Source organism: Urocitellus parryii, chromosome X (assembly GCF_045843805.1).
Source record: "Urocitellus parryii isolate mUroPar1 chromosome X, mUroPar1.hap1, whole genome shotgun sequence".
In the NCBI taxonomy this organism is placed as follows: Eukaryota; Metazoa; Chordata; class Mammalia; order Rodentia; family Sciuridae; genus Urocitellus; species Urocitellus parryii.
In genome coordinates, this window is record NC_135547.1 from 41,313,008 (window position 1) to 41,329,341 (window position 16,334).

The following is a 16,334-nucleotide window of genomic DNA, read 5'->3' on the forward strand; positions in this document are numbered from 1 at the left end:
GGAGCAGGAAGTGAGCCTGATGTCACCTCTCAGCCCCAGAGAAGAGATAAAATACAGCTCTGTGGTGAGCGTAGTGGCGAGGGGCCTCTGCCCTCACAGTGACACCAAGAGGCCAGGGAAGGGGTGAAGACACCCAGGGCGGCAGCTAGGCCTGCAGCCCTTAAGAGAGAGCCTCAGTCAAGGGAATTTTCACTCCCTGGAGACTGATGGGCTCTTGGACCCTGATTGGCCCAGCGTGCGCACACACACGCACACATACACACACACACACTCACCACAAGATGCAAGGACCACAAAGCTCAAACCTGGGGCTGTGGGTGGGGAGGGGGGCAGGCCTGGGCAGATGCCCTACTTAATAATGGTTTTTAAGGAGCGGGTGAATGTGCTCATAACAGTCGCTGAAGTTGGGGAGCCTGGTGGGGGCCCTGTGGCTGCCCCTGTAGCTGCTGCTGCTGCTGCAGCTACCTGCTGCTGCTGCTGCTGCTGCTGCTGCTGGTTAAGGTTCCGGGCTGTGGACTCCTCAGCTGCACGCAGCAGGAAGGTGTAATTCCTCACCACCTCTTCCACCTTGGCCAGAAGCTCTTGGCGCTGGGCCTCGGAGCGCACGATGAATACCAGCCGCACGAAGGTCTCAATGAGGCTGCTCAGCACCTGGAAACTGCCTGTGATGGCTGCCAACATGTGAGTCGGGCTCTTGTCCACATTGGCCACCCGGCGGCAGGAGGCCCGGAGCTCCTTGAACTTGAGAGCTAGCTCAAGCTTGTACTCAGAGATCTGAGAGACATAGGGCTTAGGGGCACGAGCCTCGGGGCTGGCCACACACTGCCTCAAGACTGTCAGCAGTTCATTGGTATCTAGCCGGGCAGCCAGGAAGCCATCAGGGAGGCCATAGGCATGGGCACGCAGGGCATTGATCTTGGCCAGGCTCCCCTCGAAGGTGGACACCCGAAGGTCAATCTCCTGGGTGCGGGAGGCCTCGGGGCTGCTGCTGCAGGTGGCAGCATCCAGCACCTGCAGGGTCCTGCTTACTACAGGCACCACCTGCTCATCCAACTTCATGCCAGGCAGAATCTTCATGGGGATGGAGTAGGAGAGCTCATCCTTGCCATCACTGGCATCATCTGCCATATCACACTTGCGGTAGTAGAAGCAATAGCGAATGGAGCAGCACTTGCTAGTCTCACTGTCCTCATCTAGATCGGCAGGCTTCCGGTACACCTCCTCTGGCAGTGAGAACACGGCCATTGGCCTGGGGCCTTTGGTCTCAGGGGTAACCTGGACATACGAGGGGTCTCCCAGGGTTGGTGATTCCACAGACTTGCTTTTGGGACCCAAGCCTAGGGGGAGGCCTGCCTCTACCTCCTTGGCCTCCCTGGGCAGCATGCCCAGGGGTGGGTGTGGGTAGACATCTGAGGTCAGCGAAGCCCTGTCACCTTGGTCCAGCTCACTGATGCTGTAACGGCGCATCAGCTTCCTGTAGTTGGGAGCTCCCAGACACTCACCCCCCGAGGCACACGTGGTCAGGCACGAAACACCACTTTCTGGGTCCGATCGGCACTCTCGAGATTCCAGGCTGGTGGAACGGATGCGTCGGATATTGATGGGGCTACCAAGGCTCAAGCCTGGGCCAGCCTCTGGCTGTCTCTGGGTAGGGGGGACCCTGTCCCTCTCCCTCCCCTGGAGGCCAGGCACCGGTGTCTGGGCAGCCTGTGGTCGGCCCCCTCGGCAGATGCGCTTGCAGTCACAGCTACGCCTTTGCTCGCGGGACATGCCAGGCCCCTGTTGCACGGGGCTGCTGCGTAGCTGGCAGCTGCAGCGGCCAGGTGCGGGAGGTTGCAGGTACTCAGTGCCTGGTAGCTCCCCCTGGCTTGGTGGCTTTAGAAGTTCCTCGAGGAACTCCAGCTCATACTGCTTTACCTTCTGCAGCTGCGCCTGTCGCTCGTCAGTCTCCTTCTTCTGGCGGGTGGGGAAGGTGGCAGAGAATAAATTGCGTAGCCGGAAAGGACCACGGGATGACTTGGGCTTTGTGGGACCTTCAGAGGATGAGTGGGCTCCATCCAGTGTCGTCTCAAGCTTCCTGGAGGGCATGGTGCTCACCTGCCGGCTGCTAGCCTGTGGCCTTAATGGACTCTGGCCTTGAGGTTGGCAGCTAGGGCTCTGGCCTCGCGACTGGCTGCTGGGGCTGTGACCACGGGGCTGGCAGCTAGGGCTGTGGCTTCGAGGCTGGCAGCTGGGGCTCTGCAGAGCCATTGGGTACCCAGCTCGGGGGGCCAGGCTTGTCTCCTCAAGTTTGCTGCTCTTGGAAGTACTTTCCAGTTGCCCCTTCTCTCCCTGGCTGGAGACAGTGCCCTGCTTGTGTGGCGGAGGCTTTGCACCCTCTGCTCCACCCTTGCCTGCCACCTCCCCTGGAGCTTGCTTGCCCACTGACTCTCGACTTGCTCGTGAAAGATGATAGCTTTTGGGAGGGAAACTTGGAACAGGAAGCCTATCCTCTTGTGGGGAGAGGTGTAGGCTGTCAGCCCGGCTGCCTGGGGGTGCTCTGGGGCTGGAAGAGACCTCTGTGCCCAGCTGCTGCTGGGAATTCCGTGAGGTCTCTGGAGCACTGGGGCTCATTTTAAACTTCAGATTCTTATTGGCGCTGCTGCTCACCATGCTAACTTCTGGTCTGCCCATGCTGACGTCTGGCCTTCCCCCACTGGCCTCCAACTGTCTCTCCCCTCTGCTTGGGGGGTTCACCAAAGCCCCGCCAGGAGTGGCTAGACTCTTACTGTGAACCACCTGTTGTAGGGCAGCCGAGATGATGGCTGGGGTCACACTGCCTTTTGGGTCCAGGATAAGCTTGGGGCTCAACCTGACCTCCTTGGGCAGATTCTCTCTCATTTCTGAGACCTGTTCTTCACTAATGGATGGTGTGGCTGCTCTCAGTGACATCTCTAGGCCTGCCTTAGTGTGGCCAGGCCCTTTGTCCTCAGGAACTGGGGGCAGTAGGCTCAGATTCTTCTGCTCACTAAGCTGTGGAGACAGCGCTGGGTGCACTGCCAGGGAGTATGATCGCTCTCCCTGTGTTTGGGTCTCTGAGTGGGGCAGCTTTCTCCGAGCCCCTGGGGGGCCAGGACTCTGGCCTGTGACAGTTGGCTGGAGGGATGGGTTGGGATCCGGGCGCCCAAGAGAGTAAGGGGCCGTGAGAACGGCCTGGGCTGCACAACTCTGGATCCGGAAGGGCAGGTCCTTGCGGGCAAGGAGGCTGTCCTTGTTGAGGTGTTGGGCCAGGAAGTAGGTGGTATTCTGGTGCTGCTTCATGGCCGACATCATCTCAGACATGTCTGTGAGCTCTGAAGAGTTAGTTTCATGGCCCGAGTCCAGCGATGATTCGGGAGTGATTGTGGCCAGCACAATCAGACCTGAATGAACAGGGATGGGATTTGTTATACTTACTGATATCAAGTTCTTTTCCAATCAGATATAGAGTTGGTGGAGGCCAAGGTTAGCCAACAGTGTTTAAAACTGGGGAAAACTAAGGCCTGAGAGGAATTCAGGGCTGAGGATGGGAGGAGAGGTGGGGAGGGGACAGAGAGGAGCAAGTTGTAAGAAGGGGTATGAAAGGATGGAATCCAAAAAAAGTAACAAAAGAGGTGAAGAGAAGATCTGGGCAGTTTGGTGGCAAATTAACATGCAAATCACATGCAAAAAACAGCCATGCTGATCAACATTATTTTTAGATTCAACAGCTAGGAAATTTCTGTTAATTGTCCTGAAGAGGGCTGGCAATGAGAGAACCCTCTCTATCCCTCCTCATCTGGCCAGGCTGCCCACAGTCTTTGCAGCTGAGGCCATTTAGCTGAGCATGTCCCCTCTCTGGCAGTCACATGGGCTTCAGGCCTGGGAGTAGCTAGCTCTTGAAGCTTCAGAGTCTAAGCAAAGAGAAATACTGGCCCCAGGGTTGGGGGAGGTGATAACAAACATGTAGGGGCTGCCCACGTCAAGGGGGCCCTCATATACAGAAATGGCAGGCTTCCTCTGATGCAGCTTCCCAGCACCCTCTCTGTCCACAGTCTTCCTGGCCTCATGTGCTTGTTCAGATCCCTTATTGCTCCCTATTTCTTTTCTGTTACTATGTCATTTATCTCTCTCTCTCTCTCTCTCTCTCTCTCTCTCTCTCTCTCTCTCTCTCTCTCTTTTGCACTGGGGATTGATTCCAGGGGTACTTTACAATGAGTTACATTCCCAGCCCCTCAGCCCCTTTAAATTTTTATCTTGAAATAGGGTCTCACTAAGTTGCTTAGGGCCTCACTAAGTTGCTGAGCCTAGCCTTGCTAGGATTCAGGTATGCACTACTGTGCACAGCTACCTCTTAAAAAAAAAAAAATATATATATATATATATATATATATATATATATATATATGGAGGTGTGTATTTGTAACTATGGGTACATGTCTGATGTGTTTGTCTAGAATGAACATACATGTGACTATTTCAGCCATGTTTGATGACTCTCCTATCCACTAATAGTTAATAGCAGTAGCTCCCACTTACTGAGTCCTTACTGTTGTGCAAAACAGTGTTTAAGTGCTTTGACTAAATGATTGCATTTAATCCTCACAATAACCCAACATGATGTGACTACTGTTCTCAAACCAATTTAAGATAACAGAGAGGCTCTGAAACAAAAAGTGCCTTGCATCGGGTCACACTGTCTGTGAATGAGGAAACCAGGACTCTGATGCCCCTGACTTAGAGCCATGTTCTCAGGTAAGATGAAGACCTTAGCCCTTAGCAGTGTTGGCTTCCCCAATCCTAGGTCACTAGGTGGTTAGTTAGTCCTGTTGTTTTTCTTCCAGTCATGTGCATGCTGATATTATTTGCCTAGCTTCTGTATATCTCAAGATTTTTTCTCTCATCCTTCCTCCTAGCCTGGCTCTGTAGATGTCATGGCTCTAATCCCTGGGTTCTATCTGTAAGACATGTCCAGAGAGATGGACTAGAGATGGAATGGTAAGGGCCAGACCTCTGGCTAGAGCTGAGGAGCCCATCCTGGTCACAGCACTGTTGCTCTGCAAACACTAACTGGATGACCTCTGTGGCATCTACTGCTACTGCTCTGACACACCATAGTGACTTTAATGTCTGTTTGAGAAGAAGCAACATTATCTGTTGGCTCTTCCTGGCCGGAAGAAGGAAGAGGAGGAAAAAGGGAGAAGGAACAGGCCATTACCTGCAGTCTGTGGGGGTGGGGGGTGCGGTCCATCTTCTGAAGCAGCCAGAGCTTCCAGAGCCTGCAGGGTGGACACTAGAGCATCATCTAGCTCCTGGGCATGATCTCGAACTGTCCGGGTCTGCACACTGTCAATCAGCGTCACTGGAATCTCATCATACAAGAGCCCACGAAGGTGGCGTCCTTGCTCCTGGCTTTGGACGGCTCGGCGCTTGGGGTCATCCTCATCAGAGCTGTTGTCTCGGAAACCAGGGGGTGGGGCGGCAATGGCAGGCAACAGAGAAGTTGTTTCATCTTCCTCTTCCTCCTCCTCCTCACTCCCAGGTGGTGGGAGGGACATCAAGTCTACCATATTGTCACGAGAGGAGCCAGGCCTCCCTCCTTTGCGAGGGCCCTGCTGCTCCTGGAATTTGGCTTTGCATGAGTCACAGTAGAAATTCAGGGCTTCAGCCCCTAGGGAATTGTCCAAGGTGTAGGACCGGGCCCTGCTGGCACAAGGCTCGTGGTCTAGGCTGGCTGCATCAAAGTCATCAGGGACCACGTCGTAACCTTGGCCAGAGCTTTTGGACGTGGGGTCAGACTTGGTCCGGGGCCTGGTCTCCTCAAAGAAGATTAGGTTCTCGTTGACATCTGTCCGGCTTTCCTGCTCCTTCCTTTGTTCCCGCATGTGGAGGTAGCAGAAGCTGACAAGCTCAGAGTCGGTAGGCGGGGGCGTGCAGCGGCTCGACTTCCTGGGGCTGGCGCCCACGCTGCCCACATAACTACTCTCCTTTTTCCCCAGGTGGCCCCCAGTGACAGGGCGGTGGGCACTGTGCATGTAATCTAAACCCAGAAAGAGAATCAACAGATGAGCCCTAATGCTGAGGACAGTGGCTGAGCTCCCTTGACATGTCTGGATCTTGTCCCTGTTGCACAGATGGCAAGCAGATACCAAGAGAAAGCATTATCTGGCTAGAGATCACAGGGAGGGGAGTTGATGGGCCATGTCCCTGCTGACCCTGAAAGTGGAGTGAGTGAATCTTAAGGCCTGAACTGCTAATAACCCCATCACCTTTGAAATGGGAAAAAGCATGGGGTGAGGTGGGGGTGGGGAAATGCCTGACAGCTGAGCACTGCTGGACTCCTACCTCCGGTATGCAGTCAGCTATAAACATTTAAAGAGGTGAGGTTTACTTTACTCCTTTGAGAACTGTCACTGTGGGACCTGCACTTTTTCAGAGCTATCTCAGCCTCCAGTGCTCTATTGCTCCTGTTATCTTGGTTCTCTCCTAGCCCAAGGAAATGCATCTGACAAGCTACTAATACTTTACTGAGAAAGTGTTAATCCAACTAGTGTAATGCCCAATAATTTGTGGTTCAAAGTGGGCTGTTGACAGAGGGGCCCTAAAAGAATAGCTATCTACTTAGTAGAATTCTGGGTATCTGAATGTGTAAAGGGTATGGCAGATATGACAGGATGTGCTATGTGGAAGAAGGGTGGGGTTGAATTCTCATAATTCTTCAAAGCTTATTACTTTCCTGTGTTCATGCAGGGCTAGCCCCGCCTGCTACACATACATGTGATAAAATGCTCTTATCAATAGTTTGTTCTTTATTTTTGGTACTGGGCATTGAACTTAGGGGTGCTTTACCACTGAGCTACACACCCAGCCCTTTTCAATTTTACTTCTATTTTTTGAGACAGGGTCTCAGGTGCTTAGGGCCCAAGTACCTGAGGCTGGCCTTGAACTTGCAATCCTCTTGCCCTAGCCTCCCAAATAACTAAGATTATAGGCATGTACCACCCCACTGGCATTAATAGCTCTTGATGGTAGGTGCTTACATCTGAGAACTATTTGCAGCAAATGTTTTATTTATTTTTGGGGGGTAGGTACTGGGGATTGAACTCAGGGGCACTCGACCACTGAGCCACATCCCCAGCCCTGTTTTGTATTTTATTTAGAAACAGGGTCTCACTGAGTTGCTTAGTGCCTCACTGTTTCAGAAGCTGGCTTGAATTCATGATCCTCCTGCCTCAGCCTCCCAAGTTGCTGGGATTATAGGAATGTGCCACTGCATCCGGTAGCAAATGCTTTATTTCTGAATGGCTTCTCTCTCATGCTGTTTTGGGAGCCCTTCTGCATGTTATCTGTGAGGATGCACTCAGACAGCAACAGCTCTTTCTGCTATCAGCAGGTAGACAGCAAGCATTAACAGGTCAATTTATTAAACATGATCCCATTTAATCTTCACAATCCAATGAGAGGAAGAAACTGACCCAGATGGTCACATGACTTATCTAAAGTCACATGAGTCATAAATGACAATTTGAATTTGATCCCAGATATGAGGGGCTTCAAAACCCATGTTTTCAACCATTACTCTACAGTTTATCATTGTGGTCAAGAATCTATAAAACAAGACTTCAAAATGCTTTCCAGCTGGGGATGTAGCTCACTGATAGAGCACTTGCCCAGCATACACAAGGCCCTGGGTTCAATACCCAGTACTATAAATACAAACAAAACACAAAAAAATGCCTTTCCATCTCCAGTTGAATAGGGCATGGTGGCTCATGTCTATAATCCCAGAGACTTTGGAGGCTGTGGCAGGAGGATGGCAAGTATGAGGCCAGCCTTGGCAATTTAAATAAAATAAAAAGGGCTAGGGTTCAGTGGTAATGTGCTTCTGTGTTTAATCCCAGTACAAAAACAAGAACAACAAACAAACTTTAGTTTGGCAGGGTCAGTATGTCAGTGTTAACTCTTGTTAGAGTTCATAGCTTTGACAAATGCACAGCACTGGAACTAACAACAGAGCCCCAAAACACATGAAGGAAAAACTGAATTTAAGGAAGAAATACACAATACAACTGTAATTGGAGAATTTATCTTTTTTTTTTTTTTTTTTTTTTTGGTACCAGGGATTGAACCCAGGGACATTTAACTGCTGAGCCACATCCCCAGCCCTTTATATTTTAAATTTTGAGACACAGTCTTACTAAGTTGCTGAGGGTCTTGCTAAGTTGCTGAGATTGGCCTCAAACTTGTGATCCTCCTGCTTCAGCCTCCTGAGCTGCTGGAATTACAGGCAAGCACCACAATGCCTGGTTGTAGTTGAAGAATTCAATATTCTACTTTTTATAATAGTTAAAACAAAAGCAGATAAACAAGGAAATAGAGGACCTGAACAATATTATAGACCAACTAGATCTAACACATCTTATAGAGCACTCTCCCTAACACCAGCAGAATATACATTCTTCTTAATTGCACTTGGAATGTTGTCCCAGATAGACTATGTGTTGGCCATAAAATAAGTCTCAATAAATTTAAAAGAAATGAAATTATATAAAGCATTTTTCCTGCACAGAACAGAATTCAATTAAAAATCAATAATAGAAATTTGGGAAATTCACAAATAAGTGGAAATTTAACAAAATACTCTTAAATAACCAATAGATCAAAGAAGAAATCACCAGAAAAAGTATAAAATACTTTGAGATCAATGAAAATGAATATATGATATGCCAAAACTTTTGGGATCTAGCTAAAGCAGTTCTTAAGGAGGTAATGTAGCTATAAATGCCTATACTTAAAAAGAAGAAAGATTTCAAATCAATAACCTAAACTTCCACCTTAAAAAACCAGAAAAAGAGCTATCTAAATATAAGGCAAGCATAAGGAAATACTGGAGGATAGAGGATTGGGAAGTAGAGAAAATTAACAAAACTAAAACTTGTTTCTTTGAGAAGATAAATCAAATTTATCTTTTTGCAACCATCAATCTGAAAAATAAAATCAGAAAACAATTCTATTTATGATAGTACCAAAAGAATAAAATAAATATGAATTTAACAAAAGAACACTTGTATCCTGAAAACTACAAAATATTTGTCAAAGACAGTAATGAAGATGTAAATAAAGGGAAAAGATATTCTATGTTCATGGTTTGACAGGCTTAATATTAAGATGGAAATACTTTCCCTAATTAATCTACAGATTCAATGAAGTCCTTATCAGAATCCAGGCTGAATTTGTAGAAATTTACAAGCTAATTCAAAAACTCATACATAATTGCAAGGGACCCAGAATAACCAAAATTATCTTGAAAAAGAACAAAGGAGGAAGACTCATGCTTCTTGATTTCAAAATATAAAACAAAGCAATAATAATCAAAATAGTGTAGTGCTGGCAGATCAATGCAATAGAATTGAGAGTCCTGAAATAAACCCTCATATTTATGGTTGAATAGCTCAATTTAAAAATGGACACAGTCAGGCATAATGACACACACCTGTAATCACAGTGACTCTGCAGGCTGAGGCAGGAAAATTGCAAGTTTAAGGCCAGCCTTGGCAATATAGAAAGACCCTGTCTCAATTATAATTTTTTTCACTATTTTATATATTGCCTTTTAACTTGATTTTCTGAAATAATTACTTCACTGTTTATGTTTTTTAAAAAGTTAATTATTTGCTGTTATAATTTTCCCTCTAAGTTCAACTTTAGCTACATTTCATGTTTTTGTTGTAAGTTTTTTCTTATTACTATTTCTCAATAAAATATTTTTAAAATGCAATAAAAGAAAGACCCTGTCTCAAAAATAAAATAAAAAGGGCTGGGGATGTAGCTCAATGGTAGAGTACCCCTGGGTTCAAGGTTCCTCCCCAGTATTACATAAAAAAGGGACAAATTATTTGAAAAAAAGTTTCATCAAAGAAGATATATAAATAGACAATAAATGCATGAAAGATGTTCAACATGATTAGCCACCAGGGAACCGCAAATAAGAACTGAGAGTTTGCATATCATCATTTCACACCCAATATGATGGACATTAAAAAAAGACAGACAATAACAAGCGTTAGGCTATGGTGAAATTGTAACTGTAATCCATTGCTTGTGGAATGTAAAGCGGTATGGTCACTTTGGTTGTTCCTCTAAAGGTTAAACACAGGGTTATCAGTTGATCAGCTATTCTGTTCCTAAGTAGATAATGAAAATACATGTCCTTGGGGCTGGGGGTGTGGCTCACTGGTAGAGCACTTGCCTAGCATGTTTGAGGCACTGGGTTAGATTCTCAGCGCCATATAAAAATAAATAAATAAAATGAAGTATTATGTCCATCTTCAACTAAAAAAATATTTAAAAAATATTTTTGGTACCAGCTTATAAAAAGCTGGACATGAATGTTTATAAAATTATTATTATTTTTTTTCCTTTTTTTTTATTGGTTGTTCACAACATTACAAAGCTCTTGACATATCATATTTCATACATTAGATTGAAGTGGGTTATGAACTCCCAATTTTACCCCAAATGCAGATTGCAGAATCACGTCGGTTACACATCCACAATTTTACATAATGTCCTATAAATTATTATTTATAATAGCCCAAAAGAAGAAACAACCCAAGTGTCCATCAACTGATGAATGGATAAAGAAAATATATCCATTCAATGAAATATTACACAGTCATAAAAGGAATGAAGTACTGATATATGCTACAACTTGGATGATCCCTGAAAATATTAAGCTAACTGAAAAAAGCATGTCACAAAAGACCATATATTGCATGATTTCATTTATATGAAACATTCAGAATAGGCTAAGCTATGGAGACAAAAAGTACATCAGTGATTGCTTAGGGCTGTGTGGCAATTAGCGGGAAAAGAGGAGTGACTACTACTAGTGTGTGTGTGTGTGTGTGTGTGTGTGTGTGTGTGTGTGTGTGTGTATTTTTGTTACGGGGATTGAACTCAGGGCACATGACCACTGAGCCACATCCCCAGCCCTATTTTGTATTTTATTTAGAGACAGGGTCTCACTGAGTGGCTGAGTGCCTCACTTTTGCTGAGGCTGGTTTTGAACTTGTGATCTTCCTGCCGCAGCTTCCCAAGCCGCTGAGATTAGAGGTGTGCTTTTTTAGAGGAGAGGTGAAAATGTTCTAAAATTAAAATTTGGAGATAGTTATACAACCCAGTGACTATACTAAATATATTTAAAAACACTGGTTTATGTACTTTAAATGGGTAAATTGCATGGTTTGGAAATTATGTCTAAATAAAATTTAACTATTTTTTTAAAGAGAGAGGGAGAGAATTTTTAATATTTATTTTTAGTTATCAGCGGACACAACATCTTTGTTTGTATGTGGTGCTGAGGATCGAACCCGGGCCACACGCATGCCAGGCGATCGCGCTACCGCTTGAGCCACATCCCCAGCCCCAAATTTAACTATTTAAAAATAAAAAGTGCTGGGCACATGATAAACTCTCAATCCTTATGAGAAGCAAAAAAAAAAAAAAAAAAAAAAAGTGCACTGCACTGTGAAACCACTTTGTGCAGTTTATCTCATGTAATCCTGTCAAATTCCCTGTGAAGTAGATAATATTATTATCCTCATTTTACAGATGAGGACACTAAGATTCCATTTAAACAACCAAGATATGGCAGAGCAGGGACTGGAATCCAAGTCTCTGTCTTCAGATGCCAAGTTCTTCTGGTTTTCTAAAGCTCATGGTGCCCTTCCAAATAGAAATTCAATAATTAGATTGAATGGGTTCATATCTGGCCTTACTGGTTATATCTATGGACCTCTGGATCTCTTGGGGAGATAGTATTTAATGACCCTCATACCAGGCCTCTGAGGCTTATGGAAGAAGCGCTCCAGGGGAACATTGAGCCAGAAGAACGAACTATCTATATATGATGTCTATCCACCTCAAGGTATTGTCTGCAGGTTTTTGGGGATGTACCGGGTGGTAACTCCTCTTAGGCAAAGGTTGGAGTTTTTTTGTTTGTTTTGGTACTGCTTATTGAATCCAGACCTGCTTTACCAATTAACTACACCTCCAGCCATTTTATTTATTTATTTTATCTTGAAACAGGGTCTTACTAATTTGCCTAGGGCCTCACTAAGACTGAGGCTGGAATCAAATCTGTGGTCTTCCTGCCTTAGCCTCCTGAGTCACTGGGATTACAGATCTGAGCCACTGCTCCCAGCCAAAGGCTGGAATTCTCCCTATAAACTGGAAGCATCTCCCAATAGTAGACTGTCAAGGCCAGGTCATGCCCCACCTACCACTTGGTACTGTGACTTTTAGGTCAGAGAAGAGAGTATGCCTGGAGAAGCTCAAAGCTCCTCCATGCAGAAGGTTAGAAAAGCCAGTGAAACTAGGTGTGTTTGGCGGATGGCTGGGACACCATGCCTCCTAGATTTCAAATCTTTGTAAATTGCTCATGAGCTTTCCCTGAGGGGGGGTGTCCTAGTTTATTCTTCTATATTCAGCCACTCAGAAGATTGACTTAAAATGCTTACAAAGAACAGGACAGTAAACTGACAGGAGTTACTAAACAGTATATGTAGATGCACACGCATATATACACAATCTGAATAACATTGACTCATCCAGCTTTCTAGTACTTAGTTATTTTGTATTCTACAATCCAATAATCACTGGTCATAATGATGACTTAGGGCCTTGCGAGAAACTCATGTTCTTTCTGAATCATCAAAAAAAAATTAAAAATCAAAAGGTCTATTTAGTGGCAGAGTACTTGTCTAGCATTGGTGAGGCCCTGGGTTCCATCTTCAATACCACCAAAACAAATGTCTATTATATTCAGTCTAATTTTAATATTCCATGCATGTTGCTGGGTTTTACCTACATGAAAAGTGATAAGTCATGTGTAGAATATTCAGTAGCCATTAACTAGAATATTCAATTTACCACAATAAACTGTTTCTAGCCATGATAGAAAATGTAGAGTGAATTCCTCCAACTGAGGTTCTAACAGGGGTCCCCAAGGCTTTATTTTCTGGGATTCCCTCAGGATATAGGGAGCTCAGGGTTAGAGAGAGATGGCAGCTGCCTCTGGATTTTCTGACCCCTCAGACTAGATGGAGAATTGGCATTCATGTGAGCCATTCTCTAAGTTTACAGCCTTTCTGGGCCTTCAAACACAGGTGTTGTTTTGTTGTGACTATTGAATTTCCCCTCTAAAAATATAAAGATATTAACTATATTAGCATTCTCCCCTTAATCATCTGTCTGTGTATATTTACCCCCACTGGACTCTAAGCTATGTAAAGTCAAGGATCATGTCTATTATTCCCAGCTGTGGCCCCCCAATGCCTGGTACAAAGAATATTTGAGAAATGTGTGCATAATGAACAAGTAAAATACCAACTTTGGTGAAATTACTGAGAGGGAATTCCTTCCTTACAACATCCCATTCTCCTTTTTTCCTGAGTATGGGAGTGGTGATGGCTTCTCTTTCCCAGTTTTTGGTTTAAAGGTCACGTAGGCTAAACACCATGTTAGACAAGCTGGTACCCAGAAACTCCTGTGGGATAAGAATACAGAGCTAGCCATACATCTTCCTCCTTTTGAGAGAGACAAGGTCCTGAGTAGGCTAAGGCTTTGGCTCCTCAGGAAAAGGCCCAGCTGAGGTTGGGTGGAGGCCTAAACCCTAAAGGCTTTTGCTAAAGAACAACAGTCAGCACTGGGGCATTGTTCTGGAATGAATGTTGAGAGGAAATGGATCTGAGCTTTGGATCTTGGTCCTAGGATTCTACAAGAGCAGAACTGATAATCTCTGCAATATAACCTGGGCTGAGGTCTCCTCAATAGCATCCTTTCTTTCCCTGGGACCATGAAATAAGAAGTGCACCCCATCCCTCCTTCTTTGCTGGGATAGCCACTGTTCTGTGAATTCATGCAGAGACAGGAAGATCACCTCACAGCACCTAGTAGCAAGAGTTCTGGGTACCTGCTATCAACCCAGTATCTAACAGTTCAGAAGGATAAGAAACCAAGGCCCTGGTGAGGTGCTACCAAGCTCAAGTTGTGGCTCTTGTCTATTTAGCCAGAAGAGATGGGAAAGGAAGATCAGAAGCTATTTGCATCTGTCCCTGAGCTATTTTTACACTAAGAAGAAAAAGCCCTATAAACAGCAGAGACACCACAGTGGTCTGTTTGGCTCCTGAATGTTCATAAATACACTGAGCCTCTGTCAGTTTGCAGATACAAGGGTTTATCAGGAATCAGGGAGGAGGGCTCTAAAGCTATGCCTAGCTGTAAGAGAATCCCATGAAGCAGATTTGCCTTTGGAAAAGTGACAGGGAAGCAACATGGGAGGTGTTTGCTCAGTAAGGCTGCAGGGACTCGTGATACCATGTCCTTCACTTGGTGCTACTATCCCAGAGCAAGGGGAACACTTGGAGCCAGCATTGGTTAAGGTGTTGATGGGATGTCAAACTTTTTCTCAAACAGATTGGGACTACGAGCTATCACTAGCACCTGCTAAAAGTGGATCCCCCTGAAAAACTCTGTCACATCTGGTCCTTGGCTGGGTTCCAGGTTCTTTCTTCTGCCTTCCCATTTCCCTTTTTCTCTCTCCCTCCTGCTCAGTAAGAGGTACAGTTTACTCGGATGTGATTAAACAGAAGAGGACCACAGGTGACACTGATAATGCTAATACTGGCTTTTCTAATTTTTGGCCATCTGTAGGTTTGCAAGTATGCACCTGCCTCTTCAGAGCTATTCACCTGAAGATGTGTAGCACCACCCTCCTCTGGTTTCTTCATATTCCAACTCAGCTCTTTTGCATCTCTCTGTGAAGCCCCCTTCATGTGCTTTGGGGCCACCTATCATTTCCCAAATATGTTTAGCAGATTTTCTTTTAATTCTTATGGACAATATTTTGGGCTTGTCATGAGATTTGTGATGGACTTGTTTGTGATAAAGAGAGGGAAGAAGACATGTATGTAGGGAAATGACACACAGGCAGGACATCCATCAGGACTGTGTTTCTATTCTCAAAAACACCTCAGGGGGCTGGGGTTGTGGCTCAGTGGTAGAGTACTTGCCTAACATGTATGAGGTACTGGGTTCAATCCTCAACACCACATAAAAATAAATAAAACACAGGTATTTTGTCCATCTACAACTAAGAATATATTTTTTAAAGAGAGAGAGAGGGAGAGAAGAGAGAGATAATTTTTTAATATTTATTTTTCAGTGGACACAACATCTATATTTTATTTTTATGTGGTGGTGAGGATTGAACCCAGCACCCCGCGCCTGCCAGGTGAGCAAATTACCGCTTGAGCCACATCCCCAGCCCCAAGAATATATTTTTTAAAAAACACCTCAGTCTAGATCAGAAGTGAAAAATTCTAAAAACCAAGAAATTATTCTTTTTAATTAGTTAATTATTTTTTTTTCAGTGCTACAGATTGAACCTGGTGCTTAGTGCATGCTACAGAAGTGCTCTATCACTGAGCCACATCCCCAGCCCACAAGAAAGTCATGAAGAGAGAAGAAATAGTCAACAGGCAAAGGCAAGTGGATCAAAAGATTTAAGCATGTGGAAAGGGTGACTACTAGATGTTAAGTTTCAGCTTTGCCCATGATACTTGGGAGCTGGGGTGGGGGAGCACTTCCTGCATGTATATGAGCCTGAGGTCTAATATGTGGAATACCTGCTCTTAGGGTCACCTTTTTCTCTAGCTTCAGTTCTGGGCAGCAGTGTCTGGACTAGGCTAATTTTTCCCAAGGTCCCTGGAGAGCTTTGAGAAGTATCTACACTGAGTTGCCTAACTGTTCAGAGGCTGCACTTGTTCTTCATCATAATCCTTTCCTACCCCAAAACCTTCTTCTTGGCCTGCCCAGACTCCCTGCCACCTACCCCACTCCAGCCTTCAATGGCCTTGTATTTCAGACAAGTTTGTGAAGCCCCACTATGATGATCAAAAAAGGAGGTCTCTCCTCATTATCAATCCCACTTCAACTAAGCCAGAACATGCAGGAATCTCCCCCTGGCTTACTATACCTCTAAAGCTTTGTCTTAGATCCATTGCAACTGTTATTTTGAGACAGGATCTCACTGTGTTTTCCATTCTTGTCTTGAACTTGCAATCTTTCAACTTCAGTCTCAGGAGTAGCTGGGATTACAGGTGTGCACCATTATGCCTTGCCAAAGCAATTCTTTAATTGGCTCTCCTGTGTGTGTGCTATTTTTATCTTATTCACCAATTTAATCAGAATGTGTTGCCACAGGCATCCTTTGTAGAATAGGCACATGCAAAGTCCTGCTGTCTTTCCCATGGGGTCAGGGTGTGCCAGTTAAG

General features: G+C 45.3%; 1 protein-coding gene across 1 annotated transcript in view; it reads right to left on the bottom strand.

The window, feature by feature from the left end:
- Positions 1–348: 348 nt before the first annotated feature.
- The window catches only part of Frmpd3 (FERM and PDZ domain containing 3), a 68,407-nt gene continuing 52,421 nt past the window's right edge, over positions 349–16,334 (bottom strand). Inside the window, exons 13-14 of the mRNA XM_026402639.2 lie at positions 5,216–6,037; positions 349–3,401 (exon numbers count right to left, since the gene is read on the bottom strand). Of these exons, the coding sequence (XP_026258424.1) occupies positions 349–3,401; positions 5,216–6,037 (3,875 nt within the window). The remainder of the gene's footprint in view (positions 3,402–5,215; positions 6,038–16,334) is intronic.